The sequence below is a fragment of the Pelophylax lessonae genome, assembly GCF_965119305.1.
Source record: "Pelophylax lessonae genome assembly, chromosome: 1".
NCBI lineage: Eukaryota > Metazoa > Chordata > Amphibia > Anura > Ranidae > Pelophylax > Pelophylax lessonae.
The window spans coordinates 554,377,807-554,396,492 of record NC_138768.1 but is presented as its reverse complement, the minus strand read 5'-3'; the positions used below and the strand labels follow the sequence as shown (position 1 = coordinate 554,396,492).

At 47.8% G+C, this 18,686-nt stretch overlaps 1 protein-coding gene across 2 annotated transcripts in view; it reads left to right on the top strand.

Annotated features, from left to right (window-relative positions):
- The window catches only part of RANBP3 (RAN binding protein 3), a 164,338-nt gene that overhangs the window by 30,139 nt on the left and 115,513 nt on the right, over positions 1-18,686 (top strand). For both annotated transcript variants that reach the window (XM_082245300.1, XM_082245299.1), the window contains exon 2: positions 12,465-12,520. In XM_082245300.1, the coding sequence (XP_082101426.1) occupies positions 12,465-12,520 (56 nt within the window). The remainder of the gene's footprint in view (positions 1-12,464; positions 12,521-18,686) is intronic.

The window sequence follows — 18,686 nt, the reverse complement described above, 5'->3', positions numbered from 1 at the left end:
GATGAATGTTCTTAAAAATTTTCTAAAGAAAAATTAGTTTGTGTATGGCCAGCAAAAGTGACAGCAGGCATAGGGAGCTTGTATCAAGCTGTCTGTCATGAATATTCTGTAACAATCCAGTCTGAAAATTTGCAAACCAGTGTTGGGTCTTTTAACATTTAAAAAATTTTGATCTCGAAGTCTGTTATGTACCACATTTAAACCTCTAATACATAGTGGATTAAATATCCAACTATATAGCTGGATAATCTAGATTTACCACTGCATATAGATATTCAAGAATATTAACGAAATTACACCAACTTTTTTTTTTTTTTTTTTTGTTTTTATCCGATTAATCGAAACCACAAGTAAATGTAACCCACTACGCACTCCTATATACATGAGAAGTAGAAGAATTTGTTTTTTATTTAGGTTCAAGTCTAAACTAATAAGTCATAAAGGGTTTTAACGTGTCATTATTGTACAGTTTTGAGCATTGTAGTTCTTCTGCTGTTTTTAACTACCTGGTTACTTTTATCCCACCCAGTCAAAAAAAATTCAAGGGAAAACCCTGCAAATGCCTGTGTTTGACGTTTTCTGAGTTACAGACCCAGAGCAAGCATAGATTATATGACAGGAAAAAGTCAGCACCTGTAGAAAAAAGTCAACATTTTTATGCCCATGTTTGTCTTGGGTCAGTGTCTCCATGTTTTAAAGCCAAATCATCAAGAACGTGGCCAGGCTATTAGAAGTGAAAAATGGCAGCTCACATACTTTGATGGGTGTCCTTTCAGTTAGTTGGAGCCTGTGTCCAACTCCACTATTGACTCTTCATAAGTGATTTGTGAAACAGAGAAAATAATGGTTCAGAGAAAAAACCTTTTCTTTGTAGCATAGGGCTTCAAGTGGTGTTCATAATAGGTTTTTGGCCTCTCAGAATAAATAAATTCATGACGCATAGTTAAACCTTTTCTCTAAAATCTCATTTAAGGCAGAAGTTCATCCAGAAATAGAACCTTTTTTTTTTTTTTTTTAAATATTTTTTTTATTTATTTTTTTTATTTGGTGAAGACACTTGCTAAACTTATTTTGAACTTTATTAGGCTGCATATGTAACAAATAATTATTTGCAGAATCGCCTGATGAAAGCAAAGGGTAGAAAAGACTGCAGCCACCACATTTAGGGCTAATAAGCTGCAGTATACAGTGATCTATTATTATTTTTTTTTTCTTTGGTTTAGATGTACTTTAGGGTAAATATTGACTTAAAGCGGAGTTCCACCCAAAAGTGGAACTTCCGCTTTATGTAGTCCTAACCCCCTGACATGCCATTTTTAGAACTTCCACCCTCGGAGCACGCGGCGCCTGGGGTGGAAGTTCTCCTCTTCCCCCCCCCCCCCCCCCCTCCCTCCCTGCAATCTTCTGGGAAATGTTAGAGGTCCCAGAAGATTGCCGGCCAATTAAAACATGCAGCACAAATCACGCATGTACAGTGCGTACCCAGCTGTGAAGCCACAAGCTGTCACAGCCGGGTTCCCACACCAGTGATGCCGGCGCCGCTGAGACCAGAGGGAGAGGATCTAGGCTCCTGCCGGCTGGATCGTAGGACAGGTGAGTGTGTGTTTATTAAAAGTAAGCAGCTACACTTTTTGTAGCTGCTGACTTTTAATAAACACAGAAAAGGCTGGAAAACTGCTTTTAAGAAGAGAAATATTTTTGTATCTTGATGAGCATATTTTAATGCCCCCTTCCAATCCAGGTCTCTTCGGGACAAAGAAAAGGAGAGAGCCCACATCCACCCTGGTGTACAATTTATTAAAGCAGAACTCCACCCAAAAGGGAGAAGTTCTGCTTTAAGGACTCGCCGCCGCTGCTCTTGCACAATTGGCACTTTTGAGGAGCAGGGGGGGGGGGGGGGGTCGGTAAGCTTTGAGGGGGGCTGCTGCACACAGGTTTTTTTTTTTTTTTTTTAGCTTAATGCATAGAATGCATTAAGCTAAAAAACCTTCTGAGTTTACAACCCCTTTAAGAGCAATGTTTAAAATCTCCTTCAATACACTCACATTTTGTAGTAAGTATACAGGCATGTAAGTAATCTTAGTCCACTCTCCTGGGTCAACACTGTAAGATCTGGATGGGAACTTCGGATCTCCAAGGAGCTAGCTGACCGCTAATGATCCCAGCTTAGACCGCCCTGACTCTGCTCTAGCGTGCCTGATCCACTGCGCATGCGCCGATCCAGCTGATACCACACTCTTTAGACATGTACCACAACACAGATGAGAGCAAGAGGGAGAGACCATTTGCCAGGGTTTCTATGATGTGTTTTTGAGGCGTGGTCTCCTTTGTCAAGTCCCGCCCACTCAAGATGCACACTGCATTATATAGGAATGCAAAACTCCTCCCCTGCCCCAAATCCTAAACGGGACCATACCAGGAGAGGCTGACCTATGTAAATTACAGATGATTTGACAACCGACAATGTTAATGTATCAATCTAACCACGATTCGTTAAATATATATATTTAACCCTAAAAAAACACTGTTTCCATAAAATAATTACTTCCCTCCCTCACATGCAGTGCAATACTAGAAGCCTGGAAATTACCAGCTATCATCAACTACACTGTGGGCCAGGAAGGGAATCCACATATTACTAAAGAATCATTATATATTGTACATGCTAAAAATTCACTTATACCTAAAACCGATTGCCATAACAAGTGCCATAGAAAAGGAGAAAGAGGAAGAAAAAAAAGGGGGGGGGGTGGAATCTGTTTTTTTCAAAAAGTACCCATTATATCAAAGTGTTAATCTCTAGTTCTTTGTTTAATCCATCAGGAGACCGTGCCCGTTTACACCCACCTACCTCCGGGTCCGATCAGACCCACAGAAAAAAGATAACTGCGTCATCCTCCATTTGGGTGGATCAAAGTGGGGGCAGCTGGGTATAAATGGACAACAGAGTCTGTATACTCTCAACTGCCATTAGAGCAGAGCGGGCTCTGGCCATGTCCACTCTGCATAATATCAGCTAACACAGACCTGTCATCAGCCTTTCTAGGGAAATTGCAATTGTGTTTGTTTGTCAGGGGCAAAGAGACGTGCTCATATGGAGGCCTATATGCTAAAGGTAGATTTTGTCCAAACTAGCTCTTTAAAAAAAAATGTAAAAGCTGAACTCCAGGAATTGAGCTGCTTTCTAAAATGTTTTGGATTACTATGGGTTAATTCCAATGAGGTGTGTGCCACCTCTTGTACTTTTTTCGCTATACTTCTAGCATTTTTATTCTGGACCCTCTGGTCTCAGCTGCAGTCTTATGGGAGAGGGTAAAGGTGAGGTACAGGAGCTTGGAGGACATAATGAGGCAGAAAAAAAAACGGAGTAGGAAACTATTTTAGAAGCCTTTATGTAGTGAATGTGTATGAATTGAACATGTGAATTTGGGACCGAAGAAGGCACCGGTGAGCCACTGTTTCTATCCAGGGAGTTGGTTTGGATGTAGTAGAGAATTACTAGTATCTGGGGGTGCACATAGATAATAAACTGAACTGGACTAAGAATACTCAAGTGCTTTACAGAAAGGGCCAGAGCTGCCTCTATTTTTTGAGGCGGTCTTTCAACATCTGCCCGGCGATGCTGAAAATGTTTAGGAGTCTGGGGTGGCTAGTGCTCTCCTGTAAAGAGGTGGCTTGCTGGGGAAGCAGGCTTAAAGGGTAACTTTACTTTTTTGGGTATAAAACAAATATAACGTATACTAGAGCTGCACGATTCTAGATAAAATGAAATTCTCAGCGTAACAATTTGTTTATTTTTGTTTATTTTTTGACAGCTGTGAGTGAGCAGAGAACGGCTCTGCGCTGTATGAATTGTGGGCCAGATTAAGATCTTGGGGAGGGAGGTGGGTGTTGAATCAAAATTGTAATGTATTTTTTTTTTTCCTTTAACGATTAATCATGCAGCTCTAGTGTATACAATTGCTATACAAGTCACATTGTAATTAAATGTTAATAAAAAGACCTTTTGTTTTCAATCTGCAGTTCTGTGATTTTCTATAAAAATGCAATATGACAACCTGGAGGCATTATGTACAGAGGGTGTACTGCACACGGGGGGTGTTCAGTACACCCTCTGTACATAATGCCTCCAGATCTGCACTAAGATACAAGTCAGATTTTGGGCATTTCCTGCAACAAAAATATATTTTTTGGTGAGCTAGTCCCAAAGGGAAATCGCCTCTAATGCTGGCCATACACTATACAATATTATTTTTGGCCAGTTAATGGGCAAAGGACAATTTTGGAAATTTTCTGCCCGAACGATAAATTGAAAGGTTAATGTGTTTCTTGTCCAAACTGCACTAGTTATATGTGGAAAAGCGAACAAAAAAAGATTAATTTATGTCCATTGAACCATTAATCGGCCATTGCATGATCAAACGATTTTTCATATAGTGTATGGCCAGCAAAAGGGGATGCAGACCCTGCCCCCTACATATTAGAAATGCAGCAGCTAATTGATAATTATAAAATGACCCCCATTAGAATCAATTTTCACATGGACACAAACGGCTATTTCTTCAGAATAGCAAATTGGGTATCTGCAACAAAGTTTGTTAAAATTTTGCAATGTACAGCTGTGGCCAAAAGTTTTGAGAATGACACACATTCTTTTTCACAAACTCTGCTGCTTCAGTGTCTTTTTAGATCTTTTTGTCAGATGTTACTATGGTATACTGGAGTATAATTACAAGCATTTCATAAGTGTCAAAGGCTTGTATTGACAATTACATTAAGTTTATGCAAAGAGTCAATATTTGCAATGTTGACCCTTTTTAAAGACCTCTGCAATTCGCTCTGGCATGCTATCAATCAACTTCTGGACCACATCCTGACTGATGGCGTCCCATTCTTGCATAATTAATGCTTGGATTTTGTCAAAATTTGTGGCTTTGTTCACCCCCCCCCCCCCCACCCCCTTGATGATTGACCATAAGTTATCAACGGGATTAAGGTCTCAGGAGTTTCCTCGCCATGTGCCCAACATTTTCGATGTTTTGTTCCTCAAGCCACTTATCACATTTACTTTATGGCAAGGTGCTCCATCATGCTGGAAAAGGCATTGTTTGTCACCAAACTGTTCTTGGATGGTTGGAAGAAGTTGCTCTTGGAGGATGTTTTTGTACCATTCTTTATTTATGGCTGTGATCTTAGGCAAAATTTTGAGTAAGACCCACTTCCTTGGCTGAGAAGCAACCTCACACATGAATGGTCTCAGGATGCTTTATTGTTGGCATGACATAGGACTGATGGTAGCACTCCCCTTTTTCTTCTCCGGACAAGGTTTTTTTCCGGATGCCCCAAACAATCAGAAAGGGGATTTCTCAGAGAAAAGGACTTTATCCCAGTCCTCGGCAGTCCAAGCCAGGTACCTGTTGCAGAATATCAGTCTGTCCCTGATGTTTTTCCAGGAGAGAAGTGCCTTCTTTGCTGCCCTTCTTGACACCAGGCCATCCTTGAAAAGTCTTCTCACTGTGTGTGCACTCACACCTGCCTTTGAGCAAGCTCTGCACAGGTGGTCCCCCGATTTCCCCCCCCCCCCCAGCTGAATCAACTGTAGGAGACAGTCCTGGTGCTTCCTGGACTTTCTTCAGGCTCCCTGAAGCCTTCTTCGCAAATGTAGTGCAAATGTTATTTGAAATTTAAGTTAATTTTCATGGCAAGGAGGGACTTTGCAATTTATTGCAATTCATCTGATCATTCTTCATAACATTCTGGAGTATATGCAAAATGCCTTAATAAAAACTGAGGCAGCAGACTTTATGAAAATGAATATTTGTAGTTTAGTCATGGCTGTACATAGATCCACAAAAGTGAAGTTGCTCTTTAACCACTTGCCGACCGCCAGCAGTACATATACTGCGTAAAGTCAGCTCTATTGCGGGAAATGGCATACCTGTACGACATTTCGGGCAATAAGCCAGTGGTGGCATGAGCAAGCCAGAAGTGGAGCCTACCAGCGGGTCCGGCGGAAGCAATCGCTCCCCAGAGACAGAAAAGCGATCTGCCTATGTAAACAAGGCAGACTGCCCTTCTGTCAGGGATGAACACATGGATCTTGTGTTCCTGCTATTTAGTAGCACAGATCTGTGTTTCTCTAGTGAGGCCATCCCCCACACCTCTGATCCATATCAGTGGGGTTATACTGCCCCCTACAGGAGTAGGACACTAGGCAGAAAAAAAGTTCGAGTTAGGCCTATGGGCAGTCCCGGAGGGTACACCCTCTCTCTTCCTGTATAGGATGTCTGTTTTAATCTACCTAGTCAGGAGTAGGGACCTAGTTCCTTGCTGGGATCTTTGGTCCTGGCATTAAAGTATTTTTTTAGTTAGCCTTTTCCACTGGAATTTTTTCCTGTGAGATCTTCAAGCAACTATGCCAAGCTAGGCAACGGGCTGGATATCTAGATCCAGTGGTCACCCCAGTCTGGCCAGCGAGCGCGTGCAGGCCTTAGCTCCGCGCTGTGTCGGCCACAACATAGTCCCACTGGACGAGGACTGGCCCCGCGAGTTAAACATCTTGCCAGGTCGACAGGGACTAGGCCTATGTCGCACCGTTCCCATTTGGCCGACAGCCCCCAAACTGCGGTAGAGAGGGGTCCTGTCAGGAGATGGTGCACGCCTGTGTTCCCGGTACAGTGATTTAAATGCTTCACTGGTGAATTTTGGGGTGGACGCGGGCCCCCCCCCCCCTGGGTTGGTCGGACCCTCACACTCCTGGGTTTCCCACCCCCCCCTTCCCACGTGGGGGACTGTTTGGGCCTACCTGAGGCTGGGACCTGGGGGGGTGTGTGTCTCCATGTGGGTCCTGGTGCTGCGCGGGGTCGCCATTTTGTTGTAGCCTCGTCTGCTATTATGGCGGCGCCTATCTTGGTACACCCGTTTTCGGCCATTTTGCGGTGGATTCTCTGCTTTGAATCTAAGTGGGAGTGCCTGGAGGCGTTTTCCTGGGGAGCGGAGCCCCCAGGGAGGGCTTGCTGGTTACTCGTGCTGTCCTGAGAATGCATATTGGCACAGTGGGTTCTTCTGGGGGCCTATTTTTTTTTTCTCTCTGTTGGGGGTCTGCGGGCGTGCCTGACCTGCGGGGCGCTGTAGCACAGTGGGAAGCATTTGGGCCCAGGTGGAGGTGGCCTTGAGACGCTGAAATGTTTCTCCACCTACCCCTGCCTCATCTAATGTCTCGGATTCTGAGTCTGATTCAGCCGCCGCAGTTGGGAGCCTCCCTGCTGGGTCTGTTACCTCGCGCCCAGTCTCCTCGGATAATGAGGATGACATTTCTACCTCCCCTGCCATGTATGATACAGGCGCTGGTGGAGGCACTGGTTGTTTCGGTGCCTGACACCCTGCAATTTGGAAGATGCGGCGGCTGGGCCTGGGGCGCAGGTTGCATCTGGCACACATGCCATCCGGAGCAGCCTAATTTGCTTTCACATAAAGAATGTGACCGTCTCAGACGTTCCCCTAGGGTGTTTAAGCGGCTGCTAGGCGTTACCCATTTGATGAGGTGGACTGTACCGCCTAAGATGGACCTACGGTCTCTAGGCTGAATAGGACTGCCCTTGTTCTGGTGTAGGTATCCCTGTCCTTTAAGGACCTGGGGGATAGTATGACGCGGGCTATGGCCTGCAATCTGTATGCCCTGACGGGGTCTGCCCTGGGAACAGTGTTTGTGATTGCCCTTGCCATGAAGACTCTGCCTGATGGGTGGAGTTCTGCAAACGCCGTGACCTGGTGAGGAGCGAGTCCCTCCTGCCCTGGGGGAGCTGTTGGAGCAACTGGCATGGGAGCTGCAATTTATTGCGATGCCGCGCTGGGCACGGCTCCTTTTTATTGGGTCACCTGACGGTTTCATCTGTGGTTATCCGGCGTATCCTTGGACGGAGTGTTGGTCTGCGGATCAAACTTCTAAGAAGGGCTTAATTGATCTCCATTTTCAGGGGGATTGCCTGTTTGGTGCTTCCCTGAATAAAATTCTATAAGGGTCTCATGGGGGGGGGGGGGGGGGGGAGAGCGCTTTTCTTCCTCTAACAAGGGTAAGGGCCTTTCGTCGTGGACGGGGTCCCTCCTTTTCTGCTTGCGAACAGTTTCTTCGTCCCTCGGAGTTAGTTGATGTGGCAAAGTCTTTCAAGCTTTCCTCGGGTGGTTCCAAACGACCCTGGTCTGGCAAACAAGAGATCGTTTTTTTTCCAGACCTGCGGACAAGGCCTACATATATGGGGTGGGGGGACGTCTTTGCCAGTTCTCGGACCTGCGGCTGGCCCGGATCCCAGGCAGCTGGGTTCAGGAGGTCATGTGGTCCAGTTGCAAGATCGGGTTTCGATCCGTTTTTTTTTCCGGTAAGGTTTTCCCTTCCAATGTACGGCTGTCCCCCGGATCGCTTGCAGGCACTCTATAGGGCAATTCAGGCTCTGGTTCAACAAGGCTGGACCTACTGGCCCTTTGATGGTTCAGTGCGGATCAAAAATTCAGGATGGTATCTGTTCGCACAATGATGGCTTCCCTACATCAGAGGGATTCCTGGCCTCCATAGAGATCTAAGATGCCTACCTTCACATCCCGTTATGTGCAGAACACCAACGGGTTCTCCATCTTTGCCGTGGGGAAGGATCTCTATTGGTCTCGCTTTTTCTCCTCGGGCCTTCACAAAGGTGTTGACTCCGGTCCTGGCGCTGTTGCGGCAGCGGGTGTGTATCAGTCCTGGGTTTCCGGCCGATCTGCTTCTCCATGTGGAGTCCCCTACAGTGCTGATGATGAATTTGGAAGTCACCATGAGAATTTTGGAGGAGTTCAGGTGGGTTCTGGACCTCCAGAAGTCATCCCTGGTTCCTTCCATGAAACTGGACTATCTGGGCCTGTCTTTTAGACTCGTCCTCAGTCAGGGTGTTTCTCCCTCTGGGGAAAAAACTCTTGGAACCTCAGTTTCCAGTTCAACTGTTACTGTCCAGCACATGGTCATCCCTTTGGACCTACATGCAAGTTCTGGGACTGATGGTGTCTTTCGAGGCAGTCCCATTTGCTCAATTCCTCGCGAGGATCCCCCAGAAGGCAATCCTTCTCAAATGGGACTAGAATCCAAACTCTCTGGACATTCGGATCTGGCTGGGCCAGGTGACCAGGGAGTCTGGATCTGGAATCCTTCCTCCCCTTTTTACTGGACAATTGTCACTGCGGATGCAAGCCTGTCAGGGTGTGGAGGAGTCCTCGGCAGGTTCTCTGTTTTGGGAGTATGGTCCCTGGAGGATCCAGGTTGCTGATCATTGTCCTGGAGCTGAGATCTGGCTTTGCCTAGTTCACTGGATCGGGCACCTGCAGCTGTCCAGTGCGCATTCATTCGGATTGTGCCACGACCGTGGCCTATGTCATTCACCAAGGAGGCACCAAGGGTGTCCTTGTGGTCTTGGAAGTAACAGACATTCTTTGTTGGGTAGAGTGCCTTGTTCAGCTCTCTCCACTGTTCCCTTTCCAGGTGTGGAAAATTGGCAGGCGTATTGCCTCAGTCGACAGGCTTTGGATGCAGGGGAATGACCCCTTCATCCGAAGGTGTTGCAGCAGTTGTGCCTTCGTTGGGGAGCTCCAGACGTGGATCTGTTGGCGTCGCATCTGCAGGATAATGCAGATCTTCCATCCTGCTTTACGGACGCTGGCTTTGTCGGCTTGGCTGTTGAAAGCCAGGTGCTGAAGGGCAGGGGATTGTCTGCTTCAGTGGTTCCCACCCTGCTTAAAGCGTGGGAAGCGACTTCTAGGATGGTTTTTCATCGTACGAGAAAGACTTGTATTGTGTGGTGTGCGTCTCTTTGGGCTCCCCCTCGCTCTTACTCGGTGTCCTGGATCTTGGCTTTCCTTCAACGGGGTGTTGATAAAAATTTGGCCTTGAGTACTATTAAGGGTCCGGTTTCGGCTTTGGCAATTTTCTTCCAAAGGCCGTTGGCCGCCCGTTCCCTGGTGTGTAACCTCTTCCAGGGGGTGTGACACTTGGTACTTCCGGTGTAATCTCTCACCAACTGGGGACCTTGATTTGGTGCAGTCAGTTTTTCAAGAACCTCCTTTTTGCAAGTATTCAGGGGGTATCCCCTGCCTACCTTTATTACAGAAGGTGGCCGCCGTGTCGGCACTGGCGACTTTGCCCTATTGTTCTCCCTATGTGTTGGATCATGGAGACCAGTGGTACTTAGTCTGGATCCGTCCTTCCCTTCGAAGGTGGTTTCTAGTGTTCATTGGAACAAGGACATTGTATTACCATCTTTGTGTTCTAAAGCCAAAACATCCTAAGGAATGTGCATTGCATACTCTGGATATAGTTCGGGCACTGAAGGTGTACTTGGCGACTACTGAGTCTTTTCGTGAGTCAGGTTCACTCTCTGTATTCACGTATGGCCCAAGAACAGGACTGTCTGCGTCTGCTGCGACTATTTTTCCAGTTGGATTGGACAGACGGTGGTGCAGGCAAATTCAATTAAGGGTCAGGTCCTACCTTTCCCTGGTTCAGCGCATTCTACTTCGGGCGCCTAGTGCTTTCTTGGCTTTTTGCCATACAGGCATCTGTGCTTCAGGTTGCAGGACGGCAACCTGGTCGCCTGTTCACACCTTTTACCAAATTTTATAAGATGAATGTGCTGGCATCTACAGATGCCTCTTTTGGCCGCAAAGTTTTGCTGGCTGCTGTCTGGAGGGCTTTTGGCCTTCCTTGAGGGGGTTTGCTTTTTCAGGTGGGCCTCATCTTTTGTTCTGATGAGTTCTGTTACCTGGTTGGCTATGTTTAGCCTTGGGGACTTGTTCTTTTCTGCGGCTCCACCCCTCATTTTATGGCACTGCTTTGGGACGTCCCTACTGATATGAATCAGAGGACTGCATCCGTCATTGAACGAGAAAGAAAACTGGATTTTTGACTTTCTGTAATATCCTTTTTGCTTAAGTTCATTAACAGATGCAGTACCTGCCCCTCTATTTTTAGTTGGGTTGGTGTTCCTTTTCTGACAATGCTTTGATACAAAACTGACATTGTATGCATGTATGCAAGAAGAGAGAGGGTGTACCCTCTGGGACTGCCCATAGGCGTAGCCAGAACTTTTTTTTTTTTTTTTTTTTGCCTCGTGTCCTACTCCTGTAGAGGGCAGTATAACCCTACTGATATGGATCAGAGGACTGCGTCCGTCAATGAACTTAAGAGAAAAGGATTTTATGGTAAGTCAAAAATCCAGTTTTTTTTTTTTTTTTTTTAAGCACTAATTACTGTAGTAATGTCACTGGTCCTCTCAAGTGTCAGGTGTCTGATCTGTCTGCCGCAATGTCTCAGTCCCGCTAAAGATTGCTGAACGCCGCCATTACTAGTAAAATGGAGTAGGACACTAGGCAGGAAAAAGCTTGACTACGCCTATGGGCAGTCCCAGTGGGTATATACCCACTCTCAGCTATAGGGCACTCCATTTTTTTCTGCCTAGTCAGGTGTAAGGACCCAGTTCCTTGCTGGAATCTCTGGTCCAGGCAAATTTTTTATTTTTGTTCTTTTTAAATGGAAATTTTTCCCATCTTTGTTTTTGTTCCTGTGAGAATCTACAATCAATTGCCCGACTGGGTGACAGACTGGATCATCTAGATCCAGAGGATACCCCCCAGTCTGGCCAGCGAGAGTGTCCACGACATAGTCCCACTGGACGAGGGCTGGCCTGCAAGTTAAATGTCTCGTGAGGACACATACGTCCTGGCCTCGGCCTGAGTCTCAGCGTTTTTCCTGGCTGACAGCACCCACTTTACAATGGAGCTGTGGTCTGTCCGTAGCCTGTCAATACTAGGTTAATTTAAGTGTAATATCTTTTTGAAAAAAAAGTGACTGAACTGATGAAGTAAACAGTCTGCATGTGTGAAAGAGGCCTTCCAGTTTAAAAAAAAAAAAAAAAAGTTACATTCCTGGCATGCTGGGAATGCGAACCCATATTTTGCTTGTACTTTCAATCACTGTCAAACCATCAAATAGCTGGAGTAATAACTGATCACATGGGCAGCACCATAGCAATTGCAGATCAAACAGAGGCTAAGGTGGCAGATCCCTTGGCTGAAAAGGATAGGTGGGTTTCGTTCTGATTTTGGTATAGTTAGGATTTGACTGAACTTACACCTAAATGTTCTGTTTTTATTTTTTTTACTTGATTGCTTTTATAAGGGGTTAATAAACACCCATGTTAAAGCATTGGGCAGGTGACGGGTTCTCTTTTGGGGACATTGGGGGTCTAGGGGAGCACAATGCCCTTCACACCATCTAACCAAGCACAGATCTCGGCTGAGCTAATAAAATAAACGGGCTGCCTAAACGCAATACAGGTTAACAGGTAACACATTTTGGTAGCATAAATAACTTCTCTGGTTATTCTGTTATGTGGTTTTGATATTGTGAAGGCTAAATTGTATTTTTTTTTTTTTCTTCCAATTAGACAAACCCGCCATAGCCCCTCCAGTGTTTGTGTTTCAAAAAGACAAAGCCCAAAAGGTAAGTAAGTTAAATCTCTACAAATGTGTGTTATCATAAGTTATATGTTAATTTTGGCAATATGTAGCACTGCTTGTGGAAAATTCAGACAGATGCTGGCTTCTTACATTCCTGCCACCTTTATTTCAGCTGTGTTTTGTTAATAAAATGTATTTTTTTTTTTTTTTGCAATTATGCATTATTATTATTATTATTATTATTTTGCACAGCACTCTGTAGGATATTGCACGTCTGGAATCCTATTTTGATTCCCCATCTGAATTTGTAGAGTCAGTATTTGGTTTTAGCTGAATACTGTACCATTCTGAGGTCTGGTTTATCTAAATCAATTTCAGTACTTGCCGGTTTTAAAGTATTTTTGTTCTGATTAAAAATGTTAGCAATCAATATTCGCTTCTGTTAGGACACTCATTTAAAATGTGAATGCTTTTCTAGCATTGAACTTTCGTTTAAATGTTTGTTTCTCTATCGTTCATTGACGGACACAGTCTCTGATCTCCATATCAGTAGGGTTATGCTGCCCCCCTACAGGAGTAGATCACTAGGCAGAAAAAAAGTTCTGGCTACATCTATGGGCACCAAGGGGTATACCCTCCCTCTTCCTGCTATAGGATGTCAGTTTTAATCTGCCTAGTCGGGAGTAAGGACCTAGTTCCTTGCTGGGATCTCTGGTTCTGGCAAAGTTGTTTTTTTTTAGAAGTTAACTTTTTTCTATGGATTTTTTTTCCTGTGGGATCTACAAGCAACTATGCTGGATCTGGGCGACGGGCTGGATGTATAGATCCAGTGGTCACCCCAGCCGGCCAACGAGTGCACACAGACCTTAGCTCCACACTGGGCCGGCCGCGACCTAGTCCCACTGGACAGGGACTAGTCCCACAAGTTAAACGTCTCGCCAGGTTGCATACGACCGGGTCCAGGCCTGAGTCGCAGCATTCCTATTTGGCCGACAGCCCCCACTTCGGTGGAGAGGGGTTCTGTCAGGAGATGGCGTCCGCCTGTTCCGGTTTGGTGAGTAAATGCCCCCCCCCCTTCCCCTGGTGGATTTTGGGGTGGACGCAGGCCCCTCCCTGGGACGGTCGGACCCTCTGTCCTGTCAGACACCACCCCCCACTGTTGATATTGGGATGTGGGCGACTACTTCTGGGGAAAGAGTCCAAGTTTTCAGGCCACAGGTGGGGGCGGGGGTGCACCGCCGGTAATGGATGAACGATCATGCGGGGGGGGGTTTCTACCTGTCACTCCAGGGTCCACCTTCCAATTGATCCCGTTCAGGAGGCTGGGGGGTCCTCACGAGGGTCCTCAGTAGCGCTGCAGGCCGCCATTTTCTTGTAGCCCATGTGCTCTGCATGAAGCGGTGGCCATCTTGGTACACCCAGCGCCATTTTTCGGTGTTTTTTTTTTTCTAATAGGAATCACTGAATGGGAGTTCCTGGTTGCGTTTTTTTGTGGGTGGAGTCCCTCCCTATACCCTGATGCTGATCTTCAGATCTCCGTTTTGGATAGAGATCGCTGCTGACACGTGCTGTGCAGACGTTCTGGGCCTCCTAGTGCATCTTTGGTTTAGGGTAGTGAGTTTGGGGGGGTGTCTCTCTCTCTCTGCTGGGGGTCTACAGTGTGCTCTGCCTGACCTCTTGGGGGCGCTGTAGCACGGTAGGACGTTTTTAAATAAACAAAACAAAAAAAAACTTTTTTTTTTCAACTTTTTGCTGATGGGTTTCCCTGGTGCAACATGGACCCTGCAGACCATGTGTCCCCGCCTGACTCCCTCAGGGAGGCCGCAAGGCCCTCCCGATACCAGCTGTCAATGGATGCACTTTCGGCAGTCCTGGAATCGTTTGTGTCCCGGGTGGAGGTAGCCCTTAAAGGGGGAGGTGGTAAGAAGCGCTCTCCGCCTACCCCTGCCTCATCTGATGTCTCAGATTCTGAGTCTGACTCAGCCACCGCAGACGCGGGTCTCCCTGCCGGGTCCGCTACCTCGCGCCCTGTCTCCTCTGATAGCGAGGATGACATTTTTTTACCTCCACTGCCACGCAAGACAAGGCGCTGGTGGATGCACTGGTTGTATCTGTGCGTGAGACCCTGAAAATGCAGGACGCAGCTGCGACTGAGCGCAGGCTACGTTTGGCACTCACAAGCCATCCAGAGCGGCAAAGCTTTTCCCTTTCCCGCGTATTTTGACGCCACGCTCAAAAAAGAATGGGACCGCACAAAGCGTTCCCCTGGGGTGCCTAAGCGTATTGCTAGACGCTACCCTTTTGAGGAGTCCCTTGTAAAGAAGTGGACTGTGCCACCTAGGGTGGACCCTTCGGTCTCAAGACTGAATAAAGCAACCATGATCCCAGTGGAGGATTCCCCATCCTTTAGGGATTCGGCGGATAGGAAGGCGGAGTCTGTGGCCCGCAATATGTACTGCCTGGCGGGGTCCGCACTAAGACTGGCGTTTTACGTTTGCCCTGTTCTCACAAACATTGACTGAATGGGCTAAGTTGCTACGCTGTGACCTGGAGGGCAAACGTCTCCCTCCTGCCTTTTTGAAGAGCTGTTGGACCGACTGGTGCAGGGGCTGCAGTTTGTTTGCGATGACGCGCTGGATATTGCTCCCATACTGGGCCGACTGTTGGTTTCGGCTGTGGTCCTCCGGCGTATAGTTTGGTTGAAGTGCGGATCAGACTTCAAAGAAGGCTTTAACTGATCTACCTTTTCAAGGAGATTGCCTGTTTTGGGCTACCCTGGATGACCTTATCAAAGGTCTCACAGGGGGTAAGAGTACCTCTCTCCCGCAGGCAAACAAGGGTAAGGACCCTCCTCGCAGACGGGGGTCCCTTCTTTTCAGTACACAAAAAAGTTATTTTGTCCCTCAGGGTCAGTAGATAAGGCGAAGTCCTTCAAGACCCCCTCGGGTAGTTCTAAGCGACCATGGTCTAGCTCTAGCAAACGGAAATCTAGTTTCTCTTACGTCCTCCGACAGTCGCCGCCTCTTCATATTCGTCACAATGGGGTATTAGACTTTGCTCCGTAGGAGTAGCTAGGCAACAGAATATGTCAATATTAAAGCTTTTAACATATCTCACCCCCAGGGGGTGGTCCCCTCAGTCTATACCCTCCTGCTTCCTGTTCCATACCTCAGTTTCAATGTCTAGCTTTCAGGAGTTAGCTGGCTGTTTCTGTGCTGGGGCATTTTGTCTCAGCCTTGATCTTCTTTTTTGATTTTATTTGAGTTTTTTTCTCTTTCTTTACTTAGCTGTTACTTTTGTCAGCATTAGTTAGTTCTTCTGATGAAGAGGATCGTGCGGGCTGGGTCTCGGGCTGGCCCCCCTGGTCGTAGGTTGTGGGCCAGTGGCTTCCCAGCCTGCCATCGAGCGTTCAGTCAGGTATTTTTCCTGGCACATGTGAACGACCCATCCCTGTTTGCTGCAGGGATGCTATGGTGAGGTGGCTACCTCACTGGACGCCATGCGGTTTCGCACCGCAGTCCTCCTGCGTCCTGGCTGCGACTCTCCCTGTCACATGTGCAGTGGCTTGATCGCTTGTGCGGGTTCCCCACGCCACTCAGCAGGTAAGTGTACTCTGTGTGGGGACCTGTCTGTTTGGTGGGTGTCAGTCTGGGACTGTGTAACCCTGCATGTCTGGTCACACTGTGTGTCTCCCTGTCTGGATGCTGCTGTGGGCTGCAAGGAGGGGGGCTGTTATACACTGTTCTGTGTGCATAACTGTGTGATTTATCTGTGTGACATGCTGTGTGTTGTAGGACATGCTGTGGATCATGTTTTGTGCAACATGCGGCGGCCGCTGCTGCGGTCCACCATTTTAATGATGATTACAGGCAATGAGGGCTTCTTCTATAGCTGGGAGCGTCGTTTTTGGCGCCAAGCGCTGCCATTTTGGCGGCGATCGCTCCGACCTCATGTAGCACTGCATTTACCTCCTCCCCCCGGCGGCCATTTTTTTGTAGCCTTCCATAGGCTTTATAGGAGCGGCTTCTATTGCATCACTTCCTTTTCCCTGGGCACACCGATCGATACAGCAGCAGCAGTGTTCTCTCCAGGTTTTTATCCTCCTTAGTCCTGTTTTCCTTGCCTGAGTTTGTAGTTTTCCCTGTGGGGGTCGCATTGTGCTGGTGTGTGTGTGTGCGGTGGGCTGCGCTAGCCGCATTTTTAAAGGGGCAGTTACCCTTTTTTTCTCCTGCACACTTCTGGGGGCATGGATTCTCAGGAAATCAAATTTCTTCCCACCTTACTGGGTGGACAAGGGGCTGCTGCTGTTTCCCCTGAGGGGGGCGATTTGGCCACCGTTGTGGCTAACCTGGCTGCTCAGGTGCAGATGCTTGTGGCTGCTCAATCCACTAAAAGGCCCAGAGTTTCAATCTCCTCTGATTCAGAGGGCGAAGGTGATGGGGCTGCTATGGCTGGGGTCCCCTTATCGGGGTCCCCGTTCGTCCCTGGACTTTGCAGGGTCAGAGGGGGATGCAGAGGTTAAGGGGGTTGATGATTCTCCCCCTGGCTCATCTGAAGAGCTTGCAATCATGGATGAATTGGTTGCTTCTATCAAACAAACGCTGCATTTACAGGATGAACCATGTCCACCTGCCATTCTGGCTTCTTATGGGACACAGCGGAGGCGCAAAACATCACAGGTTTTTCCTTGCACTGAGGATTTTCAGCGCGCTGTTAGTGAACAATGGCGCAATCTAAAAAAGCCTTTTGCTGTGCCCAGTAGGTTTAAGCTGCATTATCCCTTCACACCCGCCACTGATGAACGTTGGTGTGTGCCACCTCCGGTGGATCACGCGGTGGCGGTTTTGAATAAATCCACTGCGATTCCGGCAGAGGATACCCCGGTGTTCCGGGAAGCTACGGACAGGAGACTGGAGTCTCTCGCCCGTCATACTTACTCGGTTACCGGTTCCATGCTAAAAGCTATTTTTGCTTCCCTTATGGCAGCTCAGGCTGTTGCGGATTGGACGCAGGTACTCAGGTGCGTCCTGGTGGCTGATTCTGCCCCGCCGACGACGTTGGCTATGGTGGATCAGATCCATCAGGGTGTCATGTATTTGTGTGATGCGGAATTGGATGTAATTCCTTTTGCTGCACGTGTGCACGGCGTGGCGGTGTTGACACGCCGTTTGATTTGGCTAAAATGTTGGTCTGTGGACCAATCGTCTCGCAAGACCTTGGCTAATTTGCCCTATTCAGGATCTCGCCTTTTTGGCGACTCACTGGATACGCTGATTAAGGGGATCTCTGGGGGTAAGAGCATGCTCTTGCCCCAATCTCACAAGGCTAAGGGCGCTCAAGGTAAGAAGCACGCTTCATTTAGGCCCCCTCAGGGGTCCTTTCGTGCCTTTCGGTCGCACTATAAGGGCAAGCCCTTCAAGGGTCAAGGCTCCCAAAAGAAACCATGGGCAGGTAAGCAGAAGTCCGGCCAGTCCGGATCCGCTGCCCATAACAATGCGGCCTGAAGGGACGCCCTCACCCGGTTCTGGGGTGGGGGGACGTTTGCTCGGTTTTCTTCAACCCTGGCTGGCCCGCGTTCGGGACAGGTGGGTTCAGGAGATCGTTCGGTCTGGATACAAGATCGAGTTCCTCTCTCGGCCGGCGAACAGGTTTTTTCCCTCAAACCTTCAACTGTCTTTGGAGCGTTTGCAGGATCTGCGGGCTCAGGGAGTGGTGGGTTCCGGTGCCTCATCGGGACAGGTTTCGGGGGTTTTATTCAAATCTGTTTACTGTGCCCAGAAAGGAGGGTAAGGTTCGTCCAATTCTGGACTTAAAAGCTCTGAACCGCTTTGTGCGGGTTCGCAAGTTCCGCATGGAATCCCTGCGCTCGGTGGTGGCTGCCCTGGTTCCAGGAGAGTTCATGGCCTCCATCGACTTGAAGGATGCGTACCTACACATCCCCATTTTCGAGGGTCACCAAAAGTACCTTCCATTCGCCATTTGCGGAGGATCATTATCAATTTGTGGCGTTACCCTTCGGTCTCGCTTCGGCTCCGCGAGTTTTCACCAAGGTGCTTGCGCCGGTTCTGGCCTTATTGAGAGCCCAGGGTATCTCAATCCTGGGGTATCTGGACGACATTCTGGTCCGGTCTGCGACCAGTCAGAGTCTGAAGGACCTGTCCGTCACGATGCAAACTCTACAGGAGTTTGGTTGGACGATAAACTTCCCA